Genomic DNA, 26,738 nt, shown 5'->3' with positions numbered 1-26,738 from the left:
TATATATATATAAATTGTAATTCATAGACACACGAATTTTTCATTGGAAAACTAATGGTCATACGAGTTTTCTGAACAACGCTGAACACTAAACCAGAAAAAGTGTTTGTTTAAGGGTATCCCTGCGATTTTGGTGATATTGGCTCAAATTCATAGTTATCGTCATATTTCCCAGATCTGGGTCCCGCCATTGCCACGTAAGATAATATCGATCTGAAAGCCTTTTAAGCGGTTTAAAGGCCAATTTAAAGGCCACACCGTAGTTAAAGGTCTTTTAATTTCATTTTGCATTCATTCTTGAACATTCTATTTCTTTTCGTTGCGTATTCTTTTGCATTATGCCGTATAATATGTTTTCCTGATAGAGATGGCAACGCTTCCCAGGATTGAATAACGCTTTGTCGAGAGAGAATTTTTATATTTACGTTGATGTAATGTGTACAGATCCCGGTTTTTATGGTTCTTCTTAACGCCGTCGAATCGTCGTAGCGGGAAAATCGTCGAAAATCGTCAAAAATCATAAGAAAACCTTACTTTTAATGCTCTGGGTGCATTGAAAACGATGTAAACTGCATTATTAATGAGTTTTAATCAAAAAACCTCAAATTATGATTATTCTTTTTGGGGCCCATATTTCTTCCGTCGGATCGGTGATTATTAACCCGAACATGCGTCGTGTCGAGGAATAATTTCTGATGAATATATTTGAAAAGGGTTTCGAACGTCAGTCGGAACAGTAAACTTTGCCTGTTTTGTTATTTTCAATCCATTGCAACACTTCCTCGGACTTTTGGAAAAATATATATTATGCCAAAACAGAAGTTTAGTAACAAGGGAAACAAGCTCTGAATATCAAAACTTATCTTGAAGCTAAAAGTATAGACACAGCTAATGTTATGGCTTCTCTGAAGTTGCCACCAACTTGTGCTGAGGAGATGCAAGTACTTCCTATTCTGACCGAAAATCTATTATTCCTTAAAATATATCAAGATGATGATGATGATGGCACCACGACTTTGTTTTGAAGTTATCTGATGATGAGGAGAGGGAGGAGGAAGAGAATAGCATTTTCAAGATGTAATTGCTGTCCCTGACGTAGCTTCTGGAGATATTAAGCTGCTGAATTGCTCTGCAGTGGCAAAGATCACTAGACAAATCATACTATAAAGTATTTGTTGGTGAAGAGGATTCGACAGCATATAAAGGGTATGCAGTTTGAATGAGGCACTGGTCCTTATGGCACTCCATATCCAGTGCTCAGGAAGAATGCATACACCACGTTGAAGAGGATTGTCTTTTCGTCTTATGGCCTTTGAAAAGATACACAATATGTTTCAAAATATGTAACAACAACAAACAAAGTTATGTTTAGATAGCTTGGAGGACTCAATAAATTGAGTGATAGCACGGTCATAAAGATTGGAACATGATATAACTATAGCAAGTTCATTGCTGCCTATTATGAAAAATGACAGGAGGAGAAAGCCTGAAGGCCTTCAGATGAAAGAGAAGACCAGGAAACGAATGTCTGCTATGCATTCAGAAAGCAAAGAACATCAAAGGAGGATATGAAGGTGGCTCATTAGCCTCCTAAAAACCTGGCAGCACAAGAGTCGAGTGGCATTCTATGATTATCCCCAAAATAATATATAATAAACTATTTTCTTTAAGTGATAAATGTTTTAGAGGAATAATATATCTCTTATAAAAAGAGAACAAGTGCCATGTATTTCCAAGAAAAACTTTATATGCTTCTAAAAGCAAAATAAATGGTTAGTAAAACTTTAACTGCATTTTTTCTCAAAACTTATTTTTCTACATTCAAATTCCAAAACTCCCTTATTTATGAATGGATTTTAAAATCTAAAAAGCAATTTGAACAAAGATAGTGAGAGAACACATCAAAATTTATTTTTCTTTTTTTCTAAAAAATTTTTTTACCAAGATCTAATATATAATTTTATGGTATTTTTATTACACTTTTTAAAATATTTTTTGTAAAATAGCATACATCACATATTAGATTTTGAGTTTGCCGTTTTATTTGAACTAAACTTTCTATTACTTTTGTTTTTAAATTGAATGATAAATAATGAAGGAGATGTACTTTAAAACACAAAAAATGTTATGTTTAAAAGAAAAATATTCGTTAAAAAAAAAGTTTTCATCAATTCACCTGAAATTTTGTATGTGCATCTTCGGTAAAACTAGAGTAACACATGTAGAAGTTTGGAACACCGTCACTCAAAATTAATCCTGACCCTGCCCGATACCCATAATTTAACATTAAATATTATTAAAAGTAATAATTTCTCTCTCTCTTTTTGAGTGAGATGAATTTTTATGGTACATGTATACAGGTATGTTTATTTGTATGATAAATAAACTTTTTACCTAATAATAAGTAATAATTTTCAAATAATAAGATTAATAATAATAATAATAATAATAATAATAATAATAATAATAATAATAATTACAAAATTGGTATTATTTTGAACAAACAAATTCTTCCCTCGTCTTTTGTAAGAAGGAGGTCGAAGGCAAATGCTGTCAGACATGTCATCCAACATGACAAGAAGAGGAGTGTTGCTAATCAGTGGTCAAATTTTTCTTGAAATTATCTCTCTCTCTCTCTCTCTCTCTCTCTCTCTCTCTCTCTCTCTCTCTCTCTCTCTCTCTCTCTCTCTCTGTCCGTAATAATTCATAAAAATTTTCACTCTCTTAAGTAAGGACAACTGTTATCTCTCTCTCTCTCTCTCTCTCTCTCTCTCTCTCTCTCTTGTTAAATTAGCCAACCTCATTACAGCAATGTTTCTCTGTATGTCTTCAACTGTACAGTAGATAATTTTGAGTTTATCTAATTTTACCTGTACTGTTTACAAACTGTAAATGCGCTGTTCTAAAACATAGAGACATAGAGCATTTCAGAACATAGAGCAGTTCAGAACAAACAAAGTGACAGAATAAAGAAGTTTTTAAACACGAGGTTGAGAAGACTTCTAAAAATAGATCAGTGGAATGGGGGAGAGAGTCACACCATTTATTTCTTTTTTTAAGGGTAATGTATTAAGCTAACTTTTAAATGAAAATACAGCTACATTAATTTTATTTAATAGTTTAATACTGAATTTCCATCTTTTGATATCTAACGTAAGAATAACTTTCTCTCTCTCTCTCTCTCTCTCTCTCTCTCTCTCTCTCTCTCTCTCTCTCTCTCTCTCTCTCTCTCTCTCATAATAATTCATAAATAATATAACTTGATATTTCAAGTAAGGAAAATATCTCTCCCTCTCTCTCTCTCGTGTGTTATTCTCTCAGTCTCCATAATAATTGATAAATAATTTCACTCTCGTAAGTAAGGACAACCCTTATCTCTCTCTCTCTCTCTCTCTCTCTCTCTCTCTCTCTCTCTCTCTCTCTCTCTCTCTCTCTCTCTCTCTCTCTCTCTCTCATAGTTAGTGCTCACACATTTTTACAACTTATTAATTCTCAGTATGTCTTTACCTGTACAGTAGATAGTTTAAATTAATCTAATTTGACCTGTATCATCTACGAAGTGTAAATGCGCTAGTGTTGCAAATACATTCTAAAATATAGAGACATAATAACTAGGAGTTGCATTAGTCAAAATATAAAACACTGTTTGTTCATGAAAAAGCATTTCAGAACAAAGAGAAAGAGACGCAGAATAAAGTTGTTAAAAAGAGGTTGAGGTGATTCTAAAAATAGATCGGTTGGAAGGGGAGAGGGAGAGAGAGAGAGAGAAATTCTCTTCCAAATCTCAGTTTTTATGTCAATCATTTATTTCTCTTTTTTAAGGGTAATGTATTAAGCTAATTTTTAAATGAAATTACAGTAACTTTAATTTCATTTAAAAGTTAACGTAATAATTTGGGAGCATGATTAGGGTCATATTTAGTGTTTAAACTTTAGAAATAAGCATTTATTAGCATTTTTTAGAGACCATGCCAAATTCATCCTGCGCGAGGGGTTCTGGAACCTAACCTTGCGTAAGTTTTGTCTAACGAAAACAGTAACTGGATTTTCAGTGAAGATAACTGGATTTCGGCTGTGATAACCAAAGATTGGTGCTGATCCCCACTTATCGGAGCCAGTAAGCACCAATATTTGTCGATTTCCAGTTATCACCGATTTTCAGTGTTCGTCATGTTGTTACGGAACCCCCGTCAATAACCGGGGACTGCCTGCATATATATATTGTATATATATTATATATAGTAAACCCCTGTATTCGCATTCTCATGATTCACAGACTCACCGATTTGCGGGATTTTAAGTGGAACATATCTGTTACACCTACAGATTCAACATTTCTTTAGAAATGCTACGTAACGTGTTTTTGGTCTAACTCAAAACGTGGTAAAACCCTGGTCTCCTCTCAACTACTCTCTCTCTCTCTCTCTCTCTCTCTCTCTCTCTCTCTAACACCATCCTCAAAATGGATATTCTAAGGAAACACAATCTTTTCCTACATAAATAGATTTATTATGAAACAAACCCAACAAATAATGGATTAACAAAGAAAAGATTAAAATGCATAGTAAATGAATTATCAAGTCAAAATAGAATTCAAGATTTAATTTTCTGGCTAAAAGCCTTTTCATTCAAAACTCCCACACACTCCATCTTAGACATTATAATTCTTAAAGTCAACCACATTGAAACAACCATAAACCCCGTCAACCACAGCAACCCCAGACATCTGTCGAAAATGAAACAAACTCACAAGTACAGTACACAAGTATATGCAAGAAATCTAAAATGCATGGTTAACTAATGTCAAATCAGAACACAATAAAATAGAATATTAAAGTAAAATGACATAATTCTATTCATAAGTGTCTTGATGGTAAATTCAAATTCAGTCCACAGAAAAAAAAGAGAAAGTCCCCTTAATGCGTAAGATTGGAACACACAAAGCCCGTCTGGGCGACACGCTTCTTAATAATCAATCAGCCACAACTTTTGGACACAATTAGACACACCTCCATTTTTCTAACACCGAACTTACGTACTTGCATACCAACTCGGTCGGGTTGCCTCACATATCAGAATTTAAAAACAGAAACAATTGAACTATCTGCTGCTGACTGCAGTGATTTTGCAACTGTACATCCTACTTCCACTTTGTAGCACCTCTTTCGGTTCATCACACTATGACTGAATATGCACAGTAAATTTAAAATGAAACATTTCCTATATATATCTATAAATTGTTAAAAATTCGGCGAATGCTCAGTAAATATTCACTAATTAGTGTATTTTAATGTTATTGTCATGACTAAATAAATTTTTTTATGATAAAAAGTTACTAATTTTTGAATATTATTATAATAATAATAATATTATTATTATTATTATTATTATTATTATTATGTATTATTTTTCCATCCATTTATGTAAATTTGTTAACATTTTAAACAAACAAATAGTGATTCCCAGTCTTTTTATGCTGACTTGAGAAAGAAGGGGGGAGGGTAAATGTCAATTTACGTGACACTTTGACATACTGGCCAGAGGGAAGGGTCTCTCTCATTCTCCTCTCTCTCTCTCTCTCTCTCTCTCTCTCTCTCTCTCTCTCTCTCTCTCTCTCTCTCTCTAAGCTAACACCATCCTCAAAATGGATATTCTAAGGAAACACAATCTTTCCTACATAAATAGATTTATTATCAAACAAACCCAACAAATAATGGATTAACAAAGAAAAGATTAAAATGCATAGTAAATGAATTATCAAGTCAAAATAGTCTAATTCAAGATTTAATCTTACTCTGGCTAAAAGCCTTTTCATTCAAAACTCCCACACACTCCATCTTAGACATTATACGTCTAGTCTTAAAGTCAACCACATTGAAACAACCACTAAACTGCAAAGATTGCAGTGTCCTTTCTCTATCACCACAGCAACCCCACAGACATCTGTCGAAAATGAAACAAACCGTAATCTCCCACAAGTACAGTACACAAGTATATGACATAATAATGGAAATCTAAAATGCATGGTTAACCAATGTCAAATCAGAACACAATAAAATAGAATATTAAAGTGACATAAATGACTATGTCCAATTCTCCCCACAAATTCATAAGTGTCTTGGATATGGTAAATTCACGAATTCACAGTCCACACAAAAAAAAGAAGTCTGGATTTACCTTAACTGCGGTTTCTAAGTTGGAACACACAAAGCCACGTCTGGGCGATATCGCTCTCGCAGTTAATAATCAATCAGACCTAACTTTTGGACACAAATTAGACACAATCTCCATTTTTCTAACACACTAACTTACGTACTTGCATACCAACTCTCGGTTGCCTCACATATCAGCGTCAATATTGTGTTTCATCGAGCCAAAAACAGCTGAACAATTGAACTATCTGCTGACTGCAGTGATTTTTGCAACTGTCGACCGTCCTACTTCCACTTTGTAGCACCTCTTTCGGTTCATCACACTATGACTGAATATGCACAGTAAATTTAAAATGAAACACATTTCCTTATATATATCTATAAATTATTAGCGAAAAATTCGGCAATTCGCTGACTTTTTCGTCAGTAAATATTCACTAATTAGTGTATTTTAATGTTATTGTCATGACTAAATAAATTTTTTTATGATAAAAAAGTTATTAATTTTCGAATATTATAATAATAATAATAATATTATTATTATTATTATTATTATTATTATTATTATTATTATTTTCCATCCATTTATGTAGTAAATTTGTTAACATTTTAAACAAACAAATAGTGATTCCCAGTCTTTTTATGCTGACTTGAGAAAGAAGGGGGGAGGGTAAATGTCAATTTACGTGACACTTTGACATACTGGCCAGAGGGGAAGGAGTGTTGCCTTCAGAAGCTCAAGGCTTTCAGTCTTTTAATATCGTAAGAAGTCATTCTCCTCTCTCTCTCTCTCTCTCTCTCTCTCTCTCTCTCTCTCTCTCTCTCTCTCTCTCTCTCTCTCTCGGGAAAAGATACTGGTTGTGTGTGTGTGTGTACATAGTGATTTAAAGATGTGTAGTAAAGGTAATACATCTTTGGAAGAAAAAAAATATACATTTTTTGTTGTCAGAATGATTAAAGAGATAACTCTCTCTCTCTCTCTCTCTCTCTCTCTCTCTCTCTCTCTCTCTCTCTCTCTCTCTCTCTCTCTCTCTCTCTCTCTCTCTCTTCTCTCTCTCTCTCTTTCTCTCTCTCTCTTTCTCTCTCTCTTTTGCCCCAGCTAGCATTGTTGAATATAAATCGAAATGGTAACTCTTTCTCTCTGCTTTGGCTTGAAGGATTAGAAGTGCATATGTATATATTTTTAAGGTACTATATAAATAATATAGTTTCAAAGATTAATACAGTAATAGGATAATAATTCCAAGGTATATTTGATGTAGGATGATACTTTAAGTATACATTTGGTATTTGAACTTTCAAGATAGGCATTTTAAGCATTTTTAGAAGGGGTGTTATTAAGTATTTGCGGATTTTAACTATTCTGGAACGTATTCCCCATGAATATGGGGGGTTTATTCTATATATACAGGTATTCCCCAGTTATCTGCGATCCGGTTTTACCGCAGTTGTCTAGAGACAAAAATTGGTGGTTTTCAGCGCTGAACCAATGATCGGGTATTGGCACTGATCTGTTATCGGTGCCGAAAATCATCGATTATCAGTTATCGGCAATTTTCTTTTATTGTCACGCTGTCAGAACAGAACCTGCGCTGATAACCGAGACTGCATATATATATATATATATATATATATATATATATATATATATATATATATATATATATATATATATATATATATATATATATATATATATATATATATATATATATATATATATATATATATATATATATATATATATATACATATATATATATATATATATATATATATATATATATATATATATATATAGTTAACATACACAGGCAGTCCCGGTTAATGGCAGGCTCGGTTAACAGTGATCCGGTTTTATGGGCTTGTCTAGCGACAAATATCGTCAATTTTCGGCGCCGAAAATCGCTGATTTCCGCTTATCGGCGCTGATAATTGGGTATTGTCGCTGATAAAAACCTAACAGAAGCGCCGATAACTGAAAATCGGCGCTTTTGGGCACCAATAGCCCCGAAAATTGCCGAAAAGGCACCGAAAATCGCCGATTTTCAGTTAGCAGTGATTTTCGGTTATCATCACACCCTCAGAAACGGAACCCCACCGATAACCGGGACTGGGACTGCCTGTATATATATATATATTATAGATACTGTACTATAGATAGATAGATAGATAGATAGGCTTGTGTTTTGAAACTAAAATCATTTATCAGTAATCCTGAAATGAGAGACTTGAAGATCAATAAAGCTTAAGTCTATATACTGCACTAGAATTTGTCAAATCTTATATAAATTTTGCAGTACTTTTGCGTATATCATTTGGCTCTAAGCTTATCCATTGGTTGTAAAAATTCTTATCCATGAGCTTGATCAAGAACTTGTAGAAAAAATGTTGTATTCTCTTCGGGCTTAGGATTTTTAAAAATTATATTCTTAGAAACGGTGATCAGCTTCCTCTTGTAATGTATTCAATAATATACAAGTCTCCAATGAAGTATTGAATGTATTAGGATATTTTATAATGATTATTCAACTGTTCCAGAGGGTACTACGGTGCTCATCACCACATTAGATGCAATGCACAAATTAGTGAGGTTAAGTAACCCGCGTCAATCCAAGTTCAATAAGCCACATCAGTACGGGAACTTGAATACTACTAGACTCAAGGCCTTAATTTTAGATGATGGACCAGCTCTGTTCCAAAATTGCCCCAGATTTATCAAGAGCTACCTCTCAAAACTTGCTGGAAAAGGTAATTAAACCCACTCTTTCTTCTCCTAATTTTTGTATTTTATTTAATAACTGTGCTGATGTTTGGGACTTTGACATAGCTATTAACTGTATTCAGCAGCATAATTTGAAAGAGAAATTAATTTTTTATTCAGTTTCATATTGATCAGTATATATAACCATATCTTGTTTTTAATTTTTGCAGGTGTGAATGTAGTCATTACAGCAGCCAAAATTTCAAATAAGGAATTTAAAGATGTTCAGGGTAAGATACACCCTATAGGTGGTTTTAAGAAAATATTTGTAGAATCTCTTAAGAAAAAGGGTAAGTAAAGTTACATGATTAATTAGTTTATTTTAACCTGGTCTTTTCACAGATTTGTTTTAGCAGAAGCGTGTGATCATTCTTTTCTTAGTCAAACTTCCTCCTTTTAGTAATTTGTAGGTTTTTTTATATCCTGCTTAAATTAGGTTACATTAAATGTATTCATTGTAATACTCAATATTTTTAACTAGTACCGTAATAGTTTCTCATTTGCTCAAATTAAGAAAAATCATTTTTATGGATATATTAGACAATTTATTGAATGGAAAATGAGGGATTCAAATTTGAACAAAAGTGATATGATAGATAAGTTTCCATGTGCAGGTTCACTACCCCTTATCGAAAATCCTAAAAATCAAAATATTGAATGCACTATCCATTTGCAAGAGCCCAATAGTACAGGTACGTCTGTGGTAAAAATTGTAATTTAATAAAATTTGTTTCACATATTTTATCCAGTTATATGGCTTGTATTATTATCATATACTCTACTGTTTTCTAGAATGTGAGCATTGTGTTCATGTTCATTTGCATTCTGATAATATTTGCATTCTTAAACTCACCAGCTGTTTGAGTTTTACCATCATCATCATTGCCTGTGTTGCCAAATGATAGCTGAGTACTACTGACATTCTCGCTGGTATTAGTTGCTAAATGAAATGTAATTTGGAGATACTGTAAATTGTTGTAGGATTGCAAAGCTGGGTTAAGAAGTGCAGCTTACCTTCATGTACAAATGAAGTAAAGATATAATTTTGCCAGTTTCCTTCACATCTCTGAAATTTTTCCAAGGTCTAAGATATTTTAGTAGAAGTGATGTTTTAGTCTATATATTTTTCAGAGGGAAAATAAAAATTAATTTTGGGATATTCTAGGTATCAATACAGTATGTTTAAAATTTTGTCAAATAAATATTCTTGTATTACCATTACTGTATCTACTTTTAAAGACTAGTTTTATTTATGAATTTATATTTAAGTAAAACTCTCTCGCTCATTTGAAGCCACCAATTTTATTGCTGATAACTATTTTTTAGTATTTTTTTGCAGATTCCAAACCTCTTTCATCTGCAAAGTCAAGTTCATATAGGAGTGATGTGCTAGAGAGAATGATTGCTTCCACAAGGCCCTCAGATACAAAACCTGTGCCCAGAAAGACTTCAGAAAGCCAGATTTCTAAAGACAAGACAGACAAAGCATCGGAAGACAAGAGTTCATCAAAGGAGAAGACTAGTACCACCCGGTCCTCCTCAAGGGGATCTAGCAGTAGATCATCATCATCAAAGGATTCCTCATCCTCCAGTCAGAAGTTAGATGAAAGGTATTGCATTTTGAATTATTCTCACATATTTTTGTAAGTGCATGTTTGTGATAGGGCCTAATGTGTAACTCGTACCACTCCTCAGCAAGATCTGTTCAGCAAAGTTGACAGTAGCTGTTATTTCATGCACTCCCCAATATTTTGGGGTAGGAGGCTATTCTCCTTGCATAGTCTTTTAGAAACTACCGTATTCTCAGCATTATAGTTTGCTGTCATTCATGGTTATGGTACATCAATGGAAGATTTAATAATATTTTTTATGCATATTTTTTGTTGATGTGCTATAAACACATTTCATGAAAGAATTTTAGATTTTTAGAAAATGCTTTGAAAATATATGAGAGGATAGAATTTTCCCAGAATTTATGTTTCAAAAACAGTCATGTTTTGTTTTTTATCTTTAAATGTGTTCTTGTAAAAAGTCCATTGTATTTGTCAGGTTGGTTTCATATTAATTTTATTCAACATATACCATATTTGTAAAAAAAATCATATAATGAGCCAGATCTTATACCAAGCCCTGAACTATGTTCTTTGATAGAATGGAGAGAGGAGGAGGAGACTTGAAGGGGAATACAGTGCTCCCCCACTAAAAGTGCCTATAACTGCTTATGACTGCCAAATACCCTGTACACCTTAAACTAAAGTGCTTATAACTGTTTTATTTTAAAAGTTCACTGCCTAATTTAGTAATTCAAACAAAAATATACTTTAAATTATCATACTAAAACAATTTAATATCAAATCAACAAAAGTACATCTCAAACCATCATCCCAAAATACTCTTAAGTCATCTTAGATTAGTATCCTTTTACAATTGTTACTCATGTATATACTCCCCTAAAAGGCTTATAACAATGATTTACTAATTTTAAAATATTAATATTAATGTAAACACTGCAAAATATATATAATATGTGTTAATAAAAATTAAATCTTTAATCCAAATTGAATAAATCTGTCTTATGGAACATTTGACTACTAATCAAGTTAACCCTGTACATACTTTTGAAGTCGTCACTTTTTCTTTATATATTGGTAAAAACAATTAAAATTATCACAAATTTGCCTTTTTTTTGTAGAGCAACTCTGTTTATTCATTAATTACTATATTTTTTCATATTATGTTCTTGACTAAATACAGATTTTTATGATACAAGATAATTTATAGTGTACCAATGTTATCTACAAAATCCTTGAATTAGTGAAAGTTCCCTCATGGAAAAGTGAATAATGTGTTCCACAAAAATCTGTGACAAAATGAAGCGTGAAAAAGTGGGGTAGCACTGTAGATACCCCGCCCATAGAACATCCACTACCCAGATCTCTGCTCCGTGCTGCTGCCAAGTTGCCCAATGGCATTTTCCTCCTCTAGCCCTGCCTCTGCCTCCTCTCCCGGCTCTGGTAGAACTGAGCTGAAAGGGATGCTGCTGAGTTGTCCTCTTAGCAGGTGCAGGTGTAGGTGAAGGCTGGCAGCTCCTGTGAGGACCTGTTGTGGCTGGAGATCTCTTCGGTGAAGGGTAAGAAGCAGCCTGAGACCTAGGTCGAGCTACATTGGCACGTGAAGCACCAGAAGACTTAATAACATCCTGGTGAACCAGACAGTCATTATTGTCGGCTCTTCGTCTGTCCACTGCAGCCTCAACTTGGTCCTTTGGAAAGAGTGACGAAGATCCTAGAACTGCTCCATTCCTCAGTGCCCAGGTAGAATCAGGGCCAACAAACTTGGAGACCTTAGAGATGGCAGCATCTCTTCTCTTCAAAATCCAATTAGCCCACATGTTTCCTGTTAGGTGAGCCAAATAAGAAATAGTCTTGCCACTGGACTGCAACAGTCTAAGAAAGGTGCACTCTCCTCACTGTCGCTAGACAGGGCAGCAGAAGAAATTTTGCCAACTGTCATTGACCACAGATCGAGCCATGAGACTGCCTGGAAGGCTGTAGAAGCAGGCTATTCCATTATAGCCGACTCGGTGCATAAAGGAGGTGTCCTCTGCCTGGATCTAATCTAAAGAAAGACGTGGGCTTAGACGAACTAGGTCTGGATCCACCTGCCTTGTTTGCAATGCAACGTTTGGAGTTATGTAAAAAGGTTTATGTCATGGAAGAGGAGAAGGGAGCAACTTAATGACTTGCTATGCTGAAGAGAGTTGTCCCTTCCAGAGATGAGAGAATTCATCTGGTTAAGAACACAGTCAGCATGGCAAGAACATGTCAACTCCAACAATGTCTTTGTTTCTTTCTTGGGCCCCACAAGGGCTTTGAGACCCGAAGGATAATCTGAACTTGTAGCCACAGTCTCTTCCGCTAATTCATCGTATCCACGAATGAGTTCCACAACTTCTGCGTATGTAGTTAATATAGTTCTTGGTTGTCTGTGTTGAGAGGGAAAGGCCTTCTGCTTCCAGGCCACGAGATTCTTGATCCGGCCTGTCAGCTAAATCAGCAGCATCCCTTACATCAGTGTTGACTACTGGACCATAAGAACGATCAGGGCCTAACCCTTTGGGTATGCTGTTCAGTCAATCCCCACCTATTTGCGGTTCAGGATTTGTGGCTTCACCTATTTGCAGTTTTTCTGTGGAACTTTTACCCAAATTATTTGCAGAAAATTAGGTAATTTGCATACTTTTTCGTCAAGAAATATTCATTAATTACAGACGCTCCTGTACTTGGGAACGAGTTATTTTCTGAATGGCTGTTCATAAGTTCATGTTGTTCATAAGTTCAACTTCATATACACAAAGTCAGCATATACATTACTATTTATGTTTTTTCATACTAAAACCCAATACTAGTGCTGTTACTGTATTCTTTAGAGTATTTTATTAATACAAATGATATATAAGACCTAACATTAAACAAATTATGATAATACAGTAAATGTAAAGTACATGTTCAGTTTTCTTACCTTTGAGACTGGTGACATAGGCTTGTTGTGATGGATGATGAGAAGGGGAGGGCAGTGTGGAATTCATACAAGGTGGCAGGTCGTCAAAGTCTTCTTTGTTTTTGCTTTTTTTGACAAGGCTTTCTTTGGCAAGGATTTCTTTGGCAAGGATTTCATCATCATTTTTCTCTTCATTTGGGAAGGAAGCAGTCATTGGAAGTTGGGGGGCTCTTGAGCTTGAAGGCACTGGGGAGGCTCTTGAGGTTGAAGCCACTGGTTTAAAGAAAAATTATCTAAAGAAATCTGCATTGTTTTTCTTTTCTTTTCATCGTATATGATGTGGTAACACTGGAAAGCATCATTGACTCATGTTGCTACTTTTGAGAATATCTCAACATTGGGGTCCTGATTCTCAAAAATAGTCCAACACTTTTTTCTAGAAGAGAAAATCCCTTGGCCATCAATTTTGTTTCAAACTTCTTTATGGGAACAAGTGCTTCTTCATGTTCTGTTTTTTACTGTTCTTCCAGTTCCATCAAGTCCTCATTTGTCAACTCCTCTGAATGATTGTCAAACAGCTCTTGAAAGTCCTCGTCCCCTATGTCAAGGTTTAACTTTTCATTTATGTCTGCGAGACTGTTAACGATTCCCTTTTCCTTCTCTTCTTGATTAAACCCTCTGAAGTCATTTACAAATTGTGGGCATAAGGCCTTCCTTATTCCATTCATGTTGATCTTGCTTACTTCACGCCATGCAGCATCAATGTTCTTTACACAATTTCAAATGTTGTAACCCATCCAGAAGTCATGTAAGATCACGTCTGTGTCACTTAGCTCCTTTAATGCGTGCCTATATGTACGGCAAGTGTAGTACTTTTTGAAATTTGATATTATGCCCTGATCCATTGGCTGAATGAGTGAAGTTGTGTTAGGTGGTAAATAACTTGAACATCCAAATAGAAATCATGTAAGTGCAGTGGGTGACCAGGGTCATTGTCCAAAATTAAGAGAATCTTAAATGGAATGTTATTCTCTCTGTATTACAGCTTGACTTTGGGAATAAAATGATGGAAAAACCAGTCCTCAAATACAGCAAGAGTTACCCAAGGTTTCTTATTGGCCATCCAGATTACGGGTAGAGAACGTTTTGTGATATCTTTCAGTGCCCGTGGATTTGCTGCCTGATGCATGAGGAGAGGTTTCAGCATCATGTCTCCCGAACAGTTGCCACCTAGCAGTAACGTTAGCCTATCCTTTGAGCCCTTAAATCCTGGCATTGTCTTTTCTTTGCGGCTGATGTACATTCTGTCTGGCATTTTTTTCCAGAAAAGGCCTGTCTTGTCAGTATTAAAAATTTTTTGAGGGGCATAACCTCTCTTGTCTGTGATTTCCTTGAGCGTCTCAGGAAATTTTTCGGCTGCTGCTTTGTCGGCGCTCGCTGCCTCACCTCTTACAGACATGTGATGCAAGATGGCTCGGTTTTTGAAGCGATGAAACCATCCATGACTTGTAGCTAATGTTTCATCTTTAGAACTTTCCCCAGCCTTAGCCTCAAATCATTGAAAAGGCTTTTAGCCTTTTCCTGAATCAGCATCAGGCTAAGAGGTACAGACCTTTGTCTCTGGTGTTCCATCCAGATACCCAGTTTTTCCATTTCTTGTACCACCCTCCCCTTCTCTTACTTATAATTGTTGACTGCATTGGCACAGCGCTTTTCACATGCTCCATAATTCTATCTTTGTTCTTCAAAATTGTGCCATAATTGTTGACTGCATTGGCACAGCACTTTTCACATGCTCCATAATTCTATCTTTGTTCTTCAAAATTGTGCCATTGGTCAAGCAATTCATCTTATAATGGGTGCGCTACGTCAACCATTTTTTCACCACTTTCTAACTACTTTATTATAGCCACTTTAGTTTCCATTGAGATGGCTTGCCACTCTTTAACTCTACCACTTTCGTCGGTGACCTTGTGCTTGCCATTAGCCATGTTATATTAATGGATGTGGTAAATATTTCAAAATAAAAATGCACGAATGAATCGCTGCATGGGAGTTGTAATCTTATCACTAGTATAGTTACAAAAAAACTGGGATGCATCGTGGCATCAGCCATGGTGCCATCCAGCGTGGGTAGCGGTAGAAATTGTTACTGTCGGGCCAGGCCCTCACAACAAAATTTGGACTTGTGGGTCGAGGCCCAGAACGCTCCGAACAAAAATTGAATTTACAAACACTATATTTTCATGTTATTTTCTTGACTAAATACAATTTTCAAATATTAATATTAATGGAAACACAGTAAAATATCAATAAAATTATTTTTTTCAATGCATATTAAATATTTAGGTACTGTACAGTACTTTACTTGTGTTTCCACTTTTGCACTGTAAAAAGAAAATAGGACAGCTTCAATACTGTTTGAGAAAAAATGGCTGTGCCTGAATATTGGGGTAACTTGATTAATTTTCACACTTAGCTGTAAGTCATATTTTTAGGGGTAATGTTGTAAGATGACTTTAAAATATATATTTTTAGGGGTAATGTTGTAAGATGACTTTAAAATGATATTAAAGTGTTTTAGGATGATAGTTTAAGGTATACAGGCAGTCCCTGGTTATTGGCGGGTTTTCTGTTCCCGACAGCGTGACGATAACTGAAAATCGCCGATAACCGAAAATTGGCAATAATAGCGCCGATCCCTGGTTATCGGCACTAATAACCAGGGGTCTGCCACTGATAAATGGGGATCAGCGCCGGTAACCGGGGATTGGTACATATCGGTGCAAAGATCCAGTTATTGTCGTCACTAGACAAGCGCCGTAAAACCGGATCGCTGACAACTGAGGCCGCCGATAACCGGGTACTGCCTGTATTTGGTGTAGGTTGATAGTTTAACCCTTAAGGGGCGGGCTAAACATATATCAAACACACCCCCAGACCCAGCAGACTTTAAGGTTGGGCAATTTAAGGAAAAATACATCAGTGAAAGAGGAAGACATGCAAATGCACATGGTGTAAGAAAAAAAAGTAACAATTTTTCCCTATCTTCCATGGGAAGTTGAAAATGACTATTTATAATCCTGTGTGAGGCCTCTTTTACAGGACACTCATGAAAATATGTTAATTTTACCAAGTTATGCTTGATTTTTCTAATAGTTTATTTCATTGTATTTTGTAAAATTATGATTACAGCTCACACAGTATCATAGCAGATGAGAACTGAAATCAGTAACAAATTCTGAGTACAGTATATTTGTTTTAAAATATTTATGAGATTTACTGAGATGGGGAGATGCAGTAACTTTTTGTGGGGTATACAGTAAACCCCCCGTATTCGAGTTCTCATGGTTCGCGGACTCACGCATTTGCGGGTTTCTCTGTGGAACATATCTAGCCATCATTCGCGGAAAATTTGCCCATTCGCAGTATTTTTCACCAAGAAATATTCACTAATTACTGTATTTTCATATAATTTTGATGAATAAATGCACTTTTTGTGATAAAACTATTAAAATACTCAGGTATAAGCATTTTTACAGGGTTTTTCTTGCTTTAAGCTGTCAAAATGGGCAGTTCTAAGTGTTTTTAGAGGGGTTTTAAGCATTTATGGTTTGACCTATTCGGGGTGTTGGGATGCATCCCACTAATCTGGGGGTTCACTGTACATGTTTTTTCTAATATTTCTTTGCTCTTTTCTTTGCAAAATTACAATTATAGTGCTATGAACATCTTTCCCACTAAATTCATTGAAACAATATAGCGCAAAATATGGTTATTCATATGAGGATTCCTGTCTATTAAAGGTTAAGGTATACATTTGGTATTTGAACTATTAAAATAGGGAGTTATAAGTGTTTTTAGAGGGGGTCTTTGGTGTCTGAACTATTAAAATAGGCAGTTATAAGCATTTTTAGAGGAGAATGTCAAGTATTTGCGGATTTTAGCTATTCGCGGGTGTTTGTGATCCGTATCCCCCACAAATAACTGGGCATGACTGTATATCGTTCTAATGATCGAGAAAGGACTCTGTTATGTGGAAAATGGTCACGGCCATGTGAACGAGTCTGTGGACTCCTTGTCCTTAGAGAGGAACAGTCCCGATCATGAGAACGCTCCCTCAGGTATGAAGTTGACTTCTTGACAGCCGCCATGGACTTAACCCTTGTTTCTTGAGCAGGGCGAGCGGAAGAAGATGAAATGACTGTACAGTCAACCCCTGGTATTCGCAGATGACAGCAACCACAACCACCCGCAAATCGCTAAAATCCCTGTGTACTTGACATCCCCCTCTAAAAACATTTATAACTGCCTATTTTAATAGTTCAAACACCAAGACCCCTTATAAAAATGTTTATAACTGCCTATTTTAATAGTTCAGACACCAAATGTATACCTTAAACTATCATCGTACACCAAATATATATACCTTAAATTATCATCATAAAACACGTAACTATCATTTCAAAGTCATTTTACAACATTACCTTTAAAAATATATGACTTACAGCTAAGTGTGAAAACTAATCAAGTTACCCCTATATTCAGACACATCCATTTTGTCTCATACAGTATTGAAGCTGTCCTGTGTTCTTCGTAGTCCATAGGGGTAATACTGGTAATTCACAAGTCCTAATATTTAATATGGATTAAAATACATTTAATTGATATTTTGCTGTGTTTACATTAATATTAATATTTAAAAATTAGTAAATCATTTTTTTATCATAAAAAACGTATTTAGTCATGAAACTAACATGAAAATACAGTAATTAGTGAATATTTATCAACGAAAAATCTCCAAATTGCCGAATTTTCCATGAATACAGTAATTTGGGGATAAGTTCCACTGAAAATCTGCGAACTGGTGAAGCTGCGAATCCCGAACCGTGAATAGGTGAGGGTCGACTGTAACTTCTTGAGGAGGAGCCCAATTCGTAGATCTGTGGCCCTTTGAGGAAACTTCTCTTGCAGAGTGCGTTGTTACACAAGAATCAGGAACTGGGTGATGCTCATTAGTAGCCAAAGAAGACGTACAGTCGTGAACCTTGACAGACACATGGCTGTCCATATCTGTGTCTAACCCTGCAGGGGCAGCTGGAGACGAAACAGGAACAACCTTGGAGGCGACAATATGGCCGTGATTAGCCAACCAAGAATCAGCTGAAGGAGACGGACGGTCGGTCTTAACCCCAGACGAAGGAGAAATGGGGCAGGAATGCAAGGAGAGCCTGCAGATCTTCTTGCAAGGAGGGGCCACGAAGTTGTCCTTCCTCCAATGCCTCCGTGGAATGGAATGAACAGATGACAACAAAGATACATGAGAAGAAGAAAAGGAAGACGGAGATCTACAATGTCTCTCCTTCTGTTTCTTTGCATTGGAGAGGCCAAACTTCTTCAGAACTGCACCTTTGACTCTCTCCACCAGAGCTTGAATAAAGAAGTCGGGAGGAGAAGACATAGAAGGCCCAGGAATGGGAGCTGATGATAGAGGCATGGCCAATGATGGAATGGTTTAGGCCGAGGATGTCGCGGCCGAAAAAACGCAAGCAGAAGACACAGACACCGTAGCTATAGAAACTGACATGGCAATAGAAACTGGGAGACAGGAAGATGAGGTGGAACCGTAGACCCTAAGGTGGGGCTCCCCTGGTAGGCCTAATGTAGACCAGCACTCGTTGAGCTTCTACGCATCCATCCCTAAAACATCAGTACAAGGCGGAGCTTCCTCCCTCCTCAAACACCCCCCTGCCCCCATGACAGAACAGAGGCAACTAAACCAGTCACGAGATCCCACAAATCCTTCCTCAAACTAAGAGATGAAGCAATAGAAGAACGAGAAGGAGTGAAATCTTCTTGAGGAGAAGACGCAGTGAGAGGCAATTATGGCGAAGAAGAGAAAATACAAGAAGGAATGGCAGCATCTGATGCCATTGGAGGCACAAAGCCTTCCCATGATGGAAAAACCAATTTCGTCTTGCACCTCTTCTTACCAAAATGCTTCCATTGCTCCGGAGACCAATCATGACATTCTGAACAGGGGTTAATTACATTGCAATCATTTGATCTGCATCTGCTAAAAGTCGAACGAGGATCAGTATTGAGAGAGGCTAGATATCGAAAACAGGGGTTGGTACCTGCCCCAGGACATTTCCTCTGACGCTTGCCTTCTTAGATGATTCATGGGTTTGCATCTCAAATGCAGTTACACATGAAATAACACACAAATATTCACAAATATATCACAAAAACACACAAACAAAAACAAAGTAAAAAACCAGAACTCCAAGGCTTAGAATGAACAGGAAGTCCGTAAAACCGGCTTCTAAGCTAGAAAGGGCAGTGTATGTCTTGCTTGAAGACAGTTTGAGAGATAACTAATGCATCATAGCGTATGCAAAGGGGAGAAGAGGTCAGGCTCCACGTACTCTCTCTCTCCCCATTGGCTAATGCACTCATGCCACCAACCTTGTTCTATTTTTAAACTGGATCCAGCTTGCACTCTGAGATTTTGCCCATACGTAAAGACCGATGGTTTGTTTCGTGTATGAACAAATTGGGGTCTTATTTGTAAAAGAAATATTTGGTTTTATCATATGGTTCAGGTCTATTTACAACCAGTGTGCAAATCCAGACATGCCCTACTGACCAAACTAACCAACTTTCTTGTCAGTAAATTTGTGAAAAAGATAATGTATGCTAATAAAATATGAATACTATATAAAAATATATACATGCATTGCAAGTGGCTCTATATGTTTTTGTTCCAGCTCACTATGTTGTTATAATTTATGTTATCTTCAGTTTGCAACATAGTAGAAGTATTTACCTTCCTTTATTTTTCATTTAGCTATCCTTTTTTCTATGTAGTATATATAGGGTACTTTACTTGTCTTAGATTAGTACCTTGGCCTTGTAATATTCAAGGGTCTAATCCTTCATAACATGTATCTATTAAAATGACCCCATAAAAATGCCAAAATGTAGAAGGTTAATGCTATATTTCAGAGACCAACTGTCTCTCTCCTCAGGCAAGTAATGAATGAGAAGAGGTATAGAAAAGCAGTATTTATATCAAGAGGTCCAGAGGTCAGCCGTTACATCACTACAGTTGACAATTTCTCTTTAATCTTCTTAATCGCTGGTTGGAGGAAGATTTTATCTATAATATCTGAGTCCCAGGTTCCTTTTGAGAGGTTCATCATATTTCTTTGTTTAATCAAAGCTGATTCTACCATCTGGCTTTTGAACAATTGCTGGTATAAATTGTACATGACAAATCCCAGTATATTCTGTCATTATGGTTATTTATGTGGTTAAAAATAGCTTAGCTCTGTTGCCCATACCTAATTGAACATTTATACTGTATTAATCTCCTGGGGATTGATTTACCTGTAAAACCATTATAAGATTGGTCACAGTTGAGGCAAGGGATTTCATATACTCTTGTGTCTTTGGAGACTGGCTTTTGTTGGACGTTAATCAGGGATTTGGCTAAGGTATCTGGGTAGGTAAAAGCAAAAGGGTTAGAGTTTCATGTCTGTGTCAACGTCTTAATCCTGTCCAGGTGTGGGATTTCTATTTTATTGTTGGCATCTCTCTATTCTTGTTTTGAGGGGTTAAAGATGACAGCTGCTTACGGATTAGTTCAAATTCCTTTTCCAGAAAATCCAGGAAGCAAAGCCATAAGGCTCTTAGGAATAAAGTGCTGGCTACACCAATCTTGATAGAAATGTCATGATAACTATAATAGTGAATGTATGAAAGTACAAATGTTGGTTTTGTGTATGTGGTAAATTTGTACTCTGTCATGTCTCAAGTTATTAAAACGTAAAGAAAAGAAATTTTGTCTGTTTCCCATTCAACTTTAAATTTGATGCTAGCATTTATTATTATAGTTTCAAAATATTCCATGTATAGATTGGCTAAAACAGGACTTAAAGGGATACCTGTACTGCACCTGAATTTTTGTTTATAGAATGACTCCCCAAATGAAAAGATGTTATGTAATACACACAATTGTACTAACTTTTATGTAGGGCTAGTGGGAAATAATCTGAATAGGGGGCTAATTTTTCTCTCAAAAACTGTAGAATGTCCTGTACTGGTACTTTCGTGAACAGGGAATGTACATCTAAGCTTAAAAGTGTTTGTTGTGTAGTGGTATATGTGCTTCTTTGAATTGGGACAGAAATCTTCGGAATGTTTAATGTGACTGGGAGAAAATGCACCTAAGAAAGGGGAAAGGAGGCTGGCTAACCCTTTACAAATTTTATAATTAAAAGCTCCAGCACATGAGATAATAGGTCTGAATGGAAGATTATCTCTATGAGTTTTGGGAAGGACATAAAAGTAAGGTAGTTTTGGGTTAATAACTTTGTTTCTCCATTAGTTCAATGCTCTTTTCGTCTTTGCCAATTAATCCTACTTTTCTAAAAAAAAAATTCTGTGGGGGTGTTTTAGAGGGGATTTTTCATTAATTTGTCATAAGTGTTAAGTGTTAGTAAGGTGTTGGTTGATTTTTTTCTAGGTAAAAGTCTTGTCCATAATCACGATTTTGCAGTCTTTGTTGGGATCCACTTATTACAACATCTAATTTTTGTAGCGAGCAGATGGCTTTCATAAATGTACAGGGGACAGGGTATTTCTTAATAAGGTCAGCTATTGCATTTAGTAAAATGCCTCTTAAACATATCTCTTCTCTTTTGTCATTTTTACAAGATATGAATTTGTCAAAAGCAACTATAAAATCTAGATTATTTTTCTGGCCTGGCATCAGGGCAAAGGATAAACCAAGGTTTAAAAATAAGTTGGTTTATGGTAAGGGAGTGTTTGATAAATGTAAAACTTTATCTTGTTCTCAAGATTGTTCCAAGCGCTATTATTTATTAAGTTATTTAACATACAGGAAAGCCTATTGAAATGAGTTGCACTATTATAGGCAGCACTGTCAGAACAAAATGACACCAGATACCTGTACATGTGATCTATTGTGAGGAGGCGAAGGCTAGACTGGGTTCCATGTATCACTGCATAGTACAGAGATCTTGCACTTCATATTTTCAATTCTTTCCTCCAGGAACATCTTGTGCGAGAGAGGGAAGGGGTCTGACTGCAGAGTCCATCTCGTGAATCTGTATATTTTCGGAAGGTCTTGTATCTTAAGACACTCTTCTTAACCCAATACTACCTTACTTTCATGGCCTTCCCAAAACTCATAAAGATAATCTTCCTCTCAGACCTATTATCTCGTGCCAGAGCTTTCAGTTATAAAATTTGTAAGTGGTTAGCCAGCATCCTTTTCCCTTTCTTAGGCACATTTTCTCCTAGCCACATCAAACATTCTGAAGATTTCTGTCACAAACTCAAAGAAGCACATATACCACTACACAACATAAAACTTTTAAGCTTAGATGTAGATTCCCTATTCACAAAAATACCAGTACAGGGCATTCTGCAGATTTTGAGAGAAAAATTAGCCCCCATTTCAGAACATTTCCCACTAGCTTTAGATAAATAAAATAATAGTTAGTTGAATTATGTGTATCAAATACTGTAACGTCTTTTCATTCGGAAAGTCATTCTATGTAAAAAAATTCGGGTGCAGCGTGGGCAACCCTTTAAGTCCCTATACAGGGAATATTTTGAAACTCCAACAATAAATGCTGTGGATGAGATATGTAGATATCCTAATGTTTTGGGATAATAGGTGAGGCAATTTCAATGAATTTCTTTCAAAATTAAATGCATTAGTGCCTAGCATCAAATTTAAAGTTTAGTAGGAAATTGACAACAAAATTCCTTTTCTTTACATGTTGATAATTAGAAACACAAGAGAATACAAATTTACCACAGTATACAGAAAACCAACATTTTCACTTTCATACATTCACTGTTTTAGTTATCATGACATTTCTGTCAAGATTGGTGTAGCCAGCAATTTATTCCTAAGAGTCTTACAGATTTGCTCCCCAGATTTTCTGAAAAAGGAATTTGAACTAATCTGTAAGCAGCTGTCATCTGTAAAGTACCCTGACCATATAATTGAGAAAGTGATCCACAAAGCTAACATAATCTTCTACTGTCCCCCTCAAAACAAGACTAGAAAGATGCCCAACAATAAAATAGAAATCCCACACCTGGATAGGATTAAGACATTGATACAGACACTTGGAAACTCTAACCCTTTTGCTTTTGCCTACCCAGATACCTTAGCCAAAATCCCTAATTAACATCCAACAAAAGCCAGTCATCAAAGAGACGGGAATATATGAAACCCCTTCCCTCGACTGTGACCAATCTTACATCGGTTTTACAGGTAAATCACTCCCTAAGAGATTCATGCAGCATAAATGTTCAGTTAGGTATGGGCAACAGAGCTCAGCTGTCTTTAACCAAATAAAGTACAAAATCAAAGAATAAACTGGAATTTGTCACGTATAATTTACACCAGCAGTTGTCAGTTCAAAAGCCAGATGGTAGAATCAGCTTTGATTAAACAAAGAAACACGATGAACCTCTCAAAAGGAACCTGGGACTCAAATATTATAGATAAAATCTTCCTCCAACCAGCGATTAAGAAGATTAAAGAGAAATTGACAACTGTAGGGATGTAACGGCTGACCTCTGGACCTCTTGGTATAAATACTGCTTTTCTGTAACTTCTCATTCATTACTTGCCTGAGGAGAAAGGCAGCTGGTCTCTTAAATATAGCATTAACTTTCTACATTTTGGCATTTTAATGGGCTCCTTATATTAGATGGAATTCTGTTTTAACAGGAAATATTTCACTGTCATATATATATACATATAATACATGTTAAGATATATTGAATTCACATCAAATAATATATTCACATCAAATAACATATACAGATCATCTGTATATCTGTAAGTATTTCTAATACATGTTAATGAATATATCAGTAAAAATTATAAGGAGTAGCAACAGTTTAATTATGTGCAATGTATAAAAAAGGATAGGTAAATGAAAAATTAAGGTAAATAATTTTACCAAGGTAAAGTGAAGATAGCAAAAATCATGATAAAATCACAAATAGGAACAAAAACTTAGAACAAATAAGCCCATAGGGGTGCTTGGGCTTTGGAATAGGTTGCAGTTTGAAATTTATAGACAACAATCACTAGTACATTTATTGCTTGCCGTTCTATACCTTTTTTTTACAGAAATTATAGGAGGTACAGAGAAATAAGTATGAGTAGAGACAATGAAAGACAATATAAATGGACAAGAGGTGCATGTACACATAAACACAGTTTGCATGTTATCAGTCGTTGTGTCAGCTTATGTTACCCATAGGATAAATGCAGGTAGTTATAATTAATATTAATATTTTATTAAAAACATGTACAGTATACAGTAAACCAAAATTCAGTATATGTAGTTATAATTAATATTAATATTTTATTAAAAACATATGTACAGTGAACCCCCGGATTCGCGTTCTCACAATTCACCCACTAGGCGATTCGCAGATTTCTCTGTGGAGCATATATACACATTGTTCACGGAAAATTCGCCTGTTCGTGGTGTTTTCACTGAGAAGTATTCACTAATTACTGTATTTTATATCATTTTCATGACTAAATGCACTTTTTGTGATAAAACTATTTAAATACTCAGGTGTAAGCATTTTTAGAGTGTATTTTTGTGTTAGATAGACAGTTCTAAGGATTTTTAGAGAGGTTTTAAATACTTCACGGATTTTAACTATTTGCCGGGGGTTGTGGTACACATCCCCTGCGAATACCAGATTGTACTGTAAATATAATTATACCACAATCATATCCACCACCATATTATAAGGATCAGGATACAAACTGTATCTCGATATATACCTGTACAGTAATAGTAGTGTTGGTCATGATAGTTAGGGTAGTTATACAGTACAGTATTATGAGTAATACTTTTCAGTATATACATATACCATATATGCAAGAGAAGAGGACAGTTAGATATATTATACTGTATATTGGAATAATTAATTGGACTAGCTTAAGTTAAAAAGTTATATTTACTGATGATATCAGATTTCTTATATTCAAATACGTTAATTAATTTTTATCATACAGTATTGGGAATTTATTGTTTATCACTCTATTAACAAATAATGGACAATTTTGGACGAAATTCTCACTATTCATACAAATATTTGCAAGTCTATGAAATTGTGAACATATGGCTCTATAAGAGTCATTATTAGTATTAGAAATTACAGTATTCTAGGATATATTGAATTAACATTGAGTAATACAGTATATTTTTTATTTAATGATAGTAGATCATCTGTATATCTACTAGTGGTATCTTGTTTGTTGAAAATTCCGTTTTTCGGCCAAAAATTTAGAAGAAATTTTGTGTCATTTGTCAAACAAATACTCTTACTTTGACCCGACCAATTGTCTTGTTTATACTTGTACTCAACACCCTACCATGTCCTACAAGAAAAACAAAGGCAATAACCCTCATGTTTTCCCTTTAAAGGTATGTACATAAAGTGCAAGCACAATACAGGCAGTCCCCGGTTATTGGCAATCCAGCTTTACAGCACTTGTCTAGTGACAATGATAACTGGATTTTCAGTGCCGATCTCTGGTTATTGGTGCTGATCCCTGGTTATCGGGAATAGAACCCCTGTTGATAATCAAGGACTGCCTGTATATAGTTTAATGGTAACCATATTCAGCGAAGTAGATAAAAGAGTAAATAATTTCAAAGTAAAATTTAAGAAAAGGTGAACAAAATCATATGTCACCGCAGTGACACACACAGCTGACTTGAAATAGAGGGGGAAGTGGTTATACTGTTGAGGAGAGAAGAAGAAGAGACAGTTAAAACATTACTGTATGTACACTCGGCAAGAAAAGTGAAGATACAGTTTTCATTAGATTTCGTTCATCGAATTTCAATTTTTTTCTTACAGAAAGCACATAATCTCGGTAAATTTACTCTAGAATATGAAAATACAATGCAAATTATATCATATATGTTAAATCTACAAAACAAAAACGTTCAGATACTTAAAAACACCATGCATGTACGAAGTAATCAGAATTTCTCAGATGACTTCGTTCATAGAGATCTAAAAGATAGTATGTGGATATCTCGGTGTAGTACTATTCATCAGAACGGCAATATTTACTCGTTTTCCGTTATGAACAGGCTTATTATTGCATCATCATACGAGGTAATGATAATTTCTTTAATTTTTACACATTCATGTTTGTATTTCACGGTGTTAAAAGTCAGCTGGAATTAATGGCAGTAAATGTTGTGACACACCTAGGTAGGTTGACCAAA

At 35.5% G+C, this 26,738-nt stretch overlaps 1 protein-coding gene across 3 annotated transcripts in view; it reads left to right on the top strand.

Annotated features, from left to right (window-relative positions):
* Window positions 1–26,738, top strand: part of LOC136844942 (glutamic acid-rich protein-like) — a 102,417-nt gene that overhangs the window by 69,509 nt on the left and 6,170 nt on the right. For all 3 annotated transcript variants that reach the window (XM_067114347.1, XM_067114346.1, XM_067114348.1), the window contains 3 exons: window positions 8,694–8,903; window positions 9,087–9,206; window positions 10,256–10,526. In XM_067114347.1, the coding sequence (XP_066970448.1) occupies window positions 8,694–8,903; window positions 9,087–9,206; window positions 10,256–10,526 (601 nt within the window). The remainder of the gene's footprint in view (window positions 1–8,693; window positions 8,904–9,086; window positions 9,207–10,255; window positions 10,527–26,738) is intronic.

This window comes from Macrobrachium rosenbergii, chromosome 13 (assembly GCF_040412425.1).
Source record: "Macrobrachium rosenbergii isolate ZJJX-2024 chromosome 13, ASM4041242v1, whole genome shotgun sequence".
Classification (NCBI taxonomy): Eukaryota; Metazoa; Arthropoda; class Malacostraca; order Decapoda; family Palaemonidae; genus Macrobrachium; species Macrobrachium rosenbergii.
This window is presented reverse-complemented; position numbering and strand designations above follow the sequence as displayed.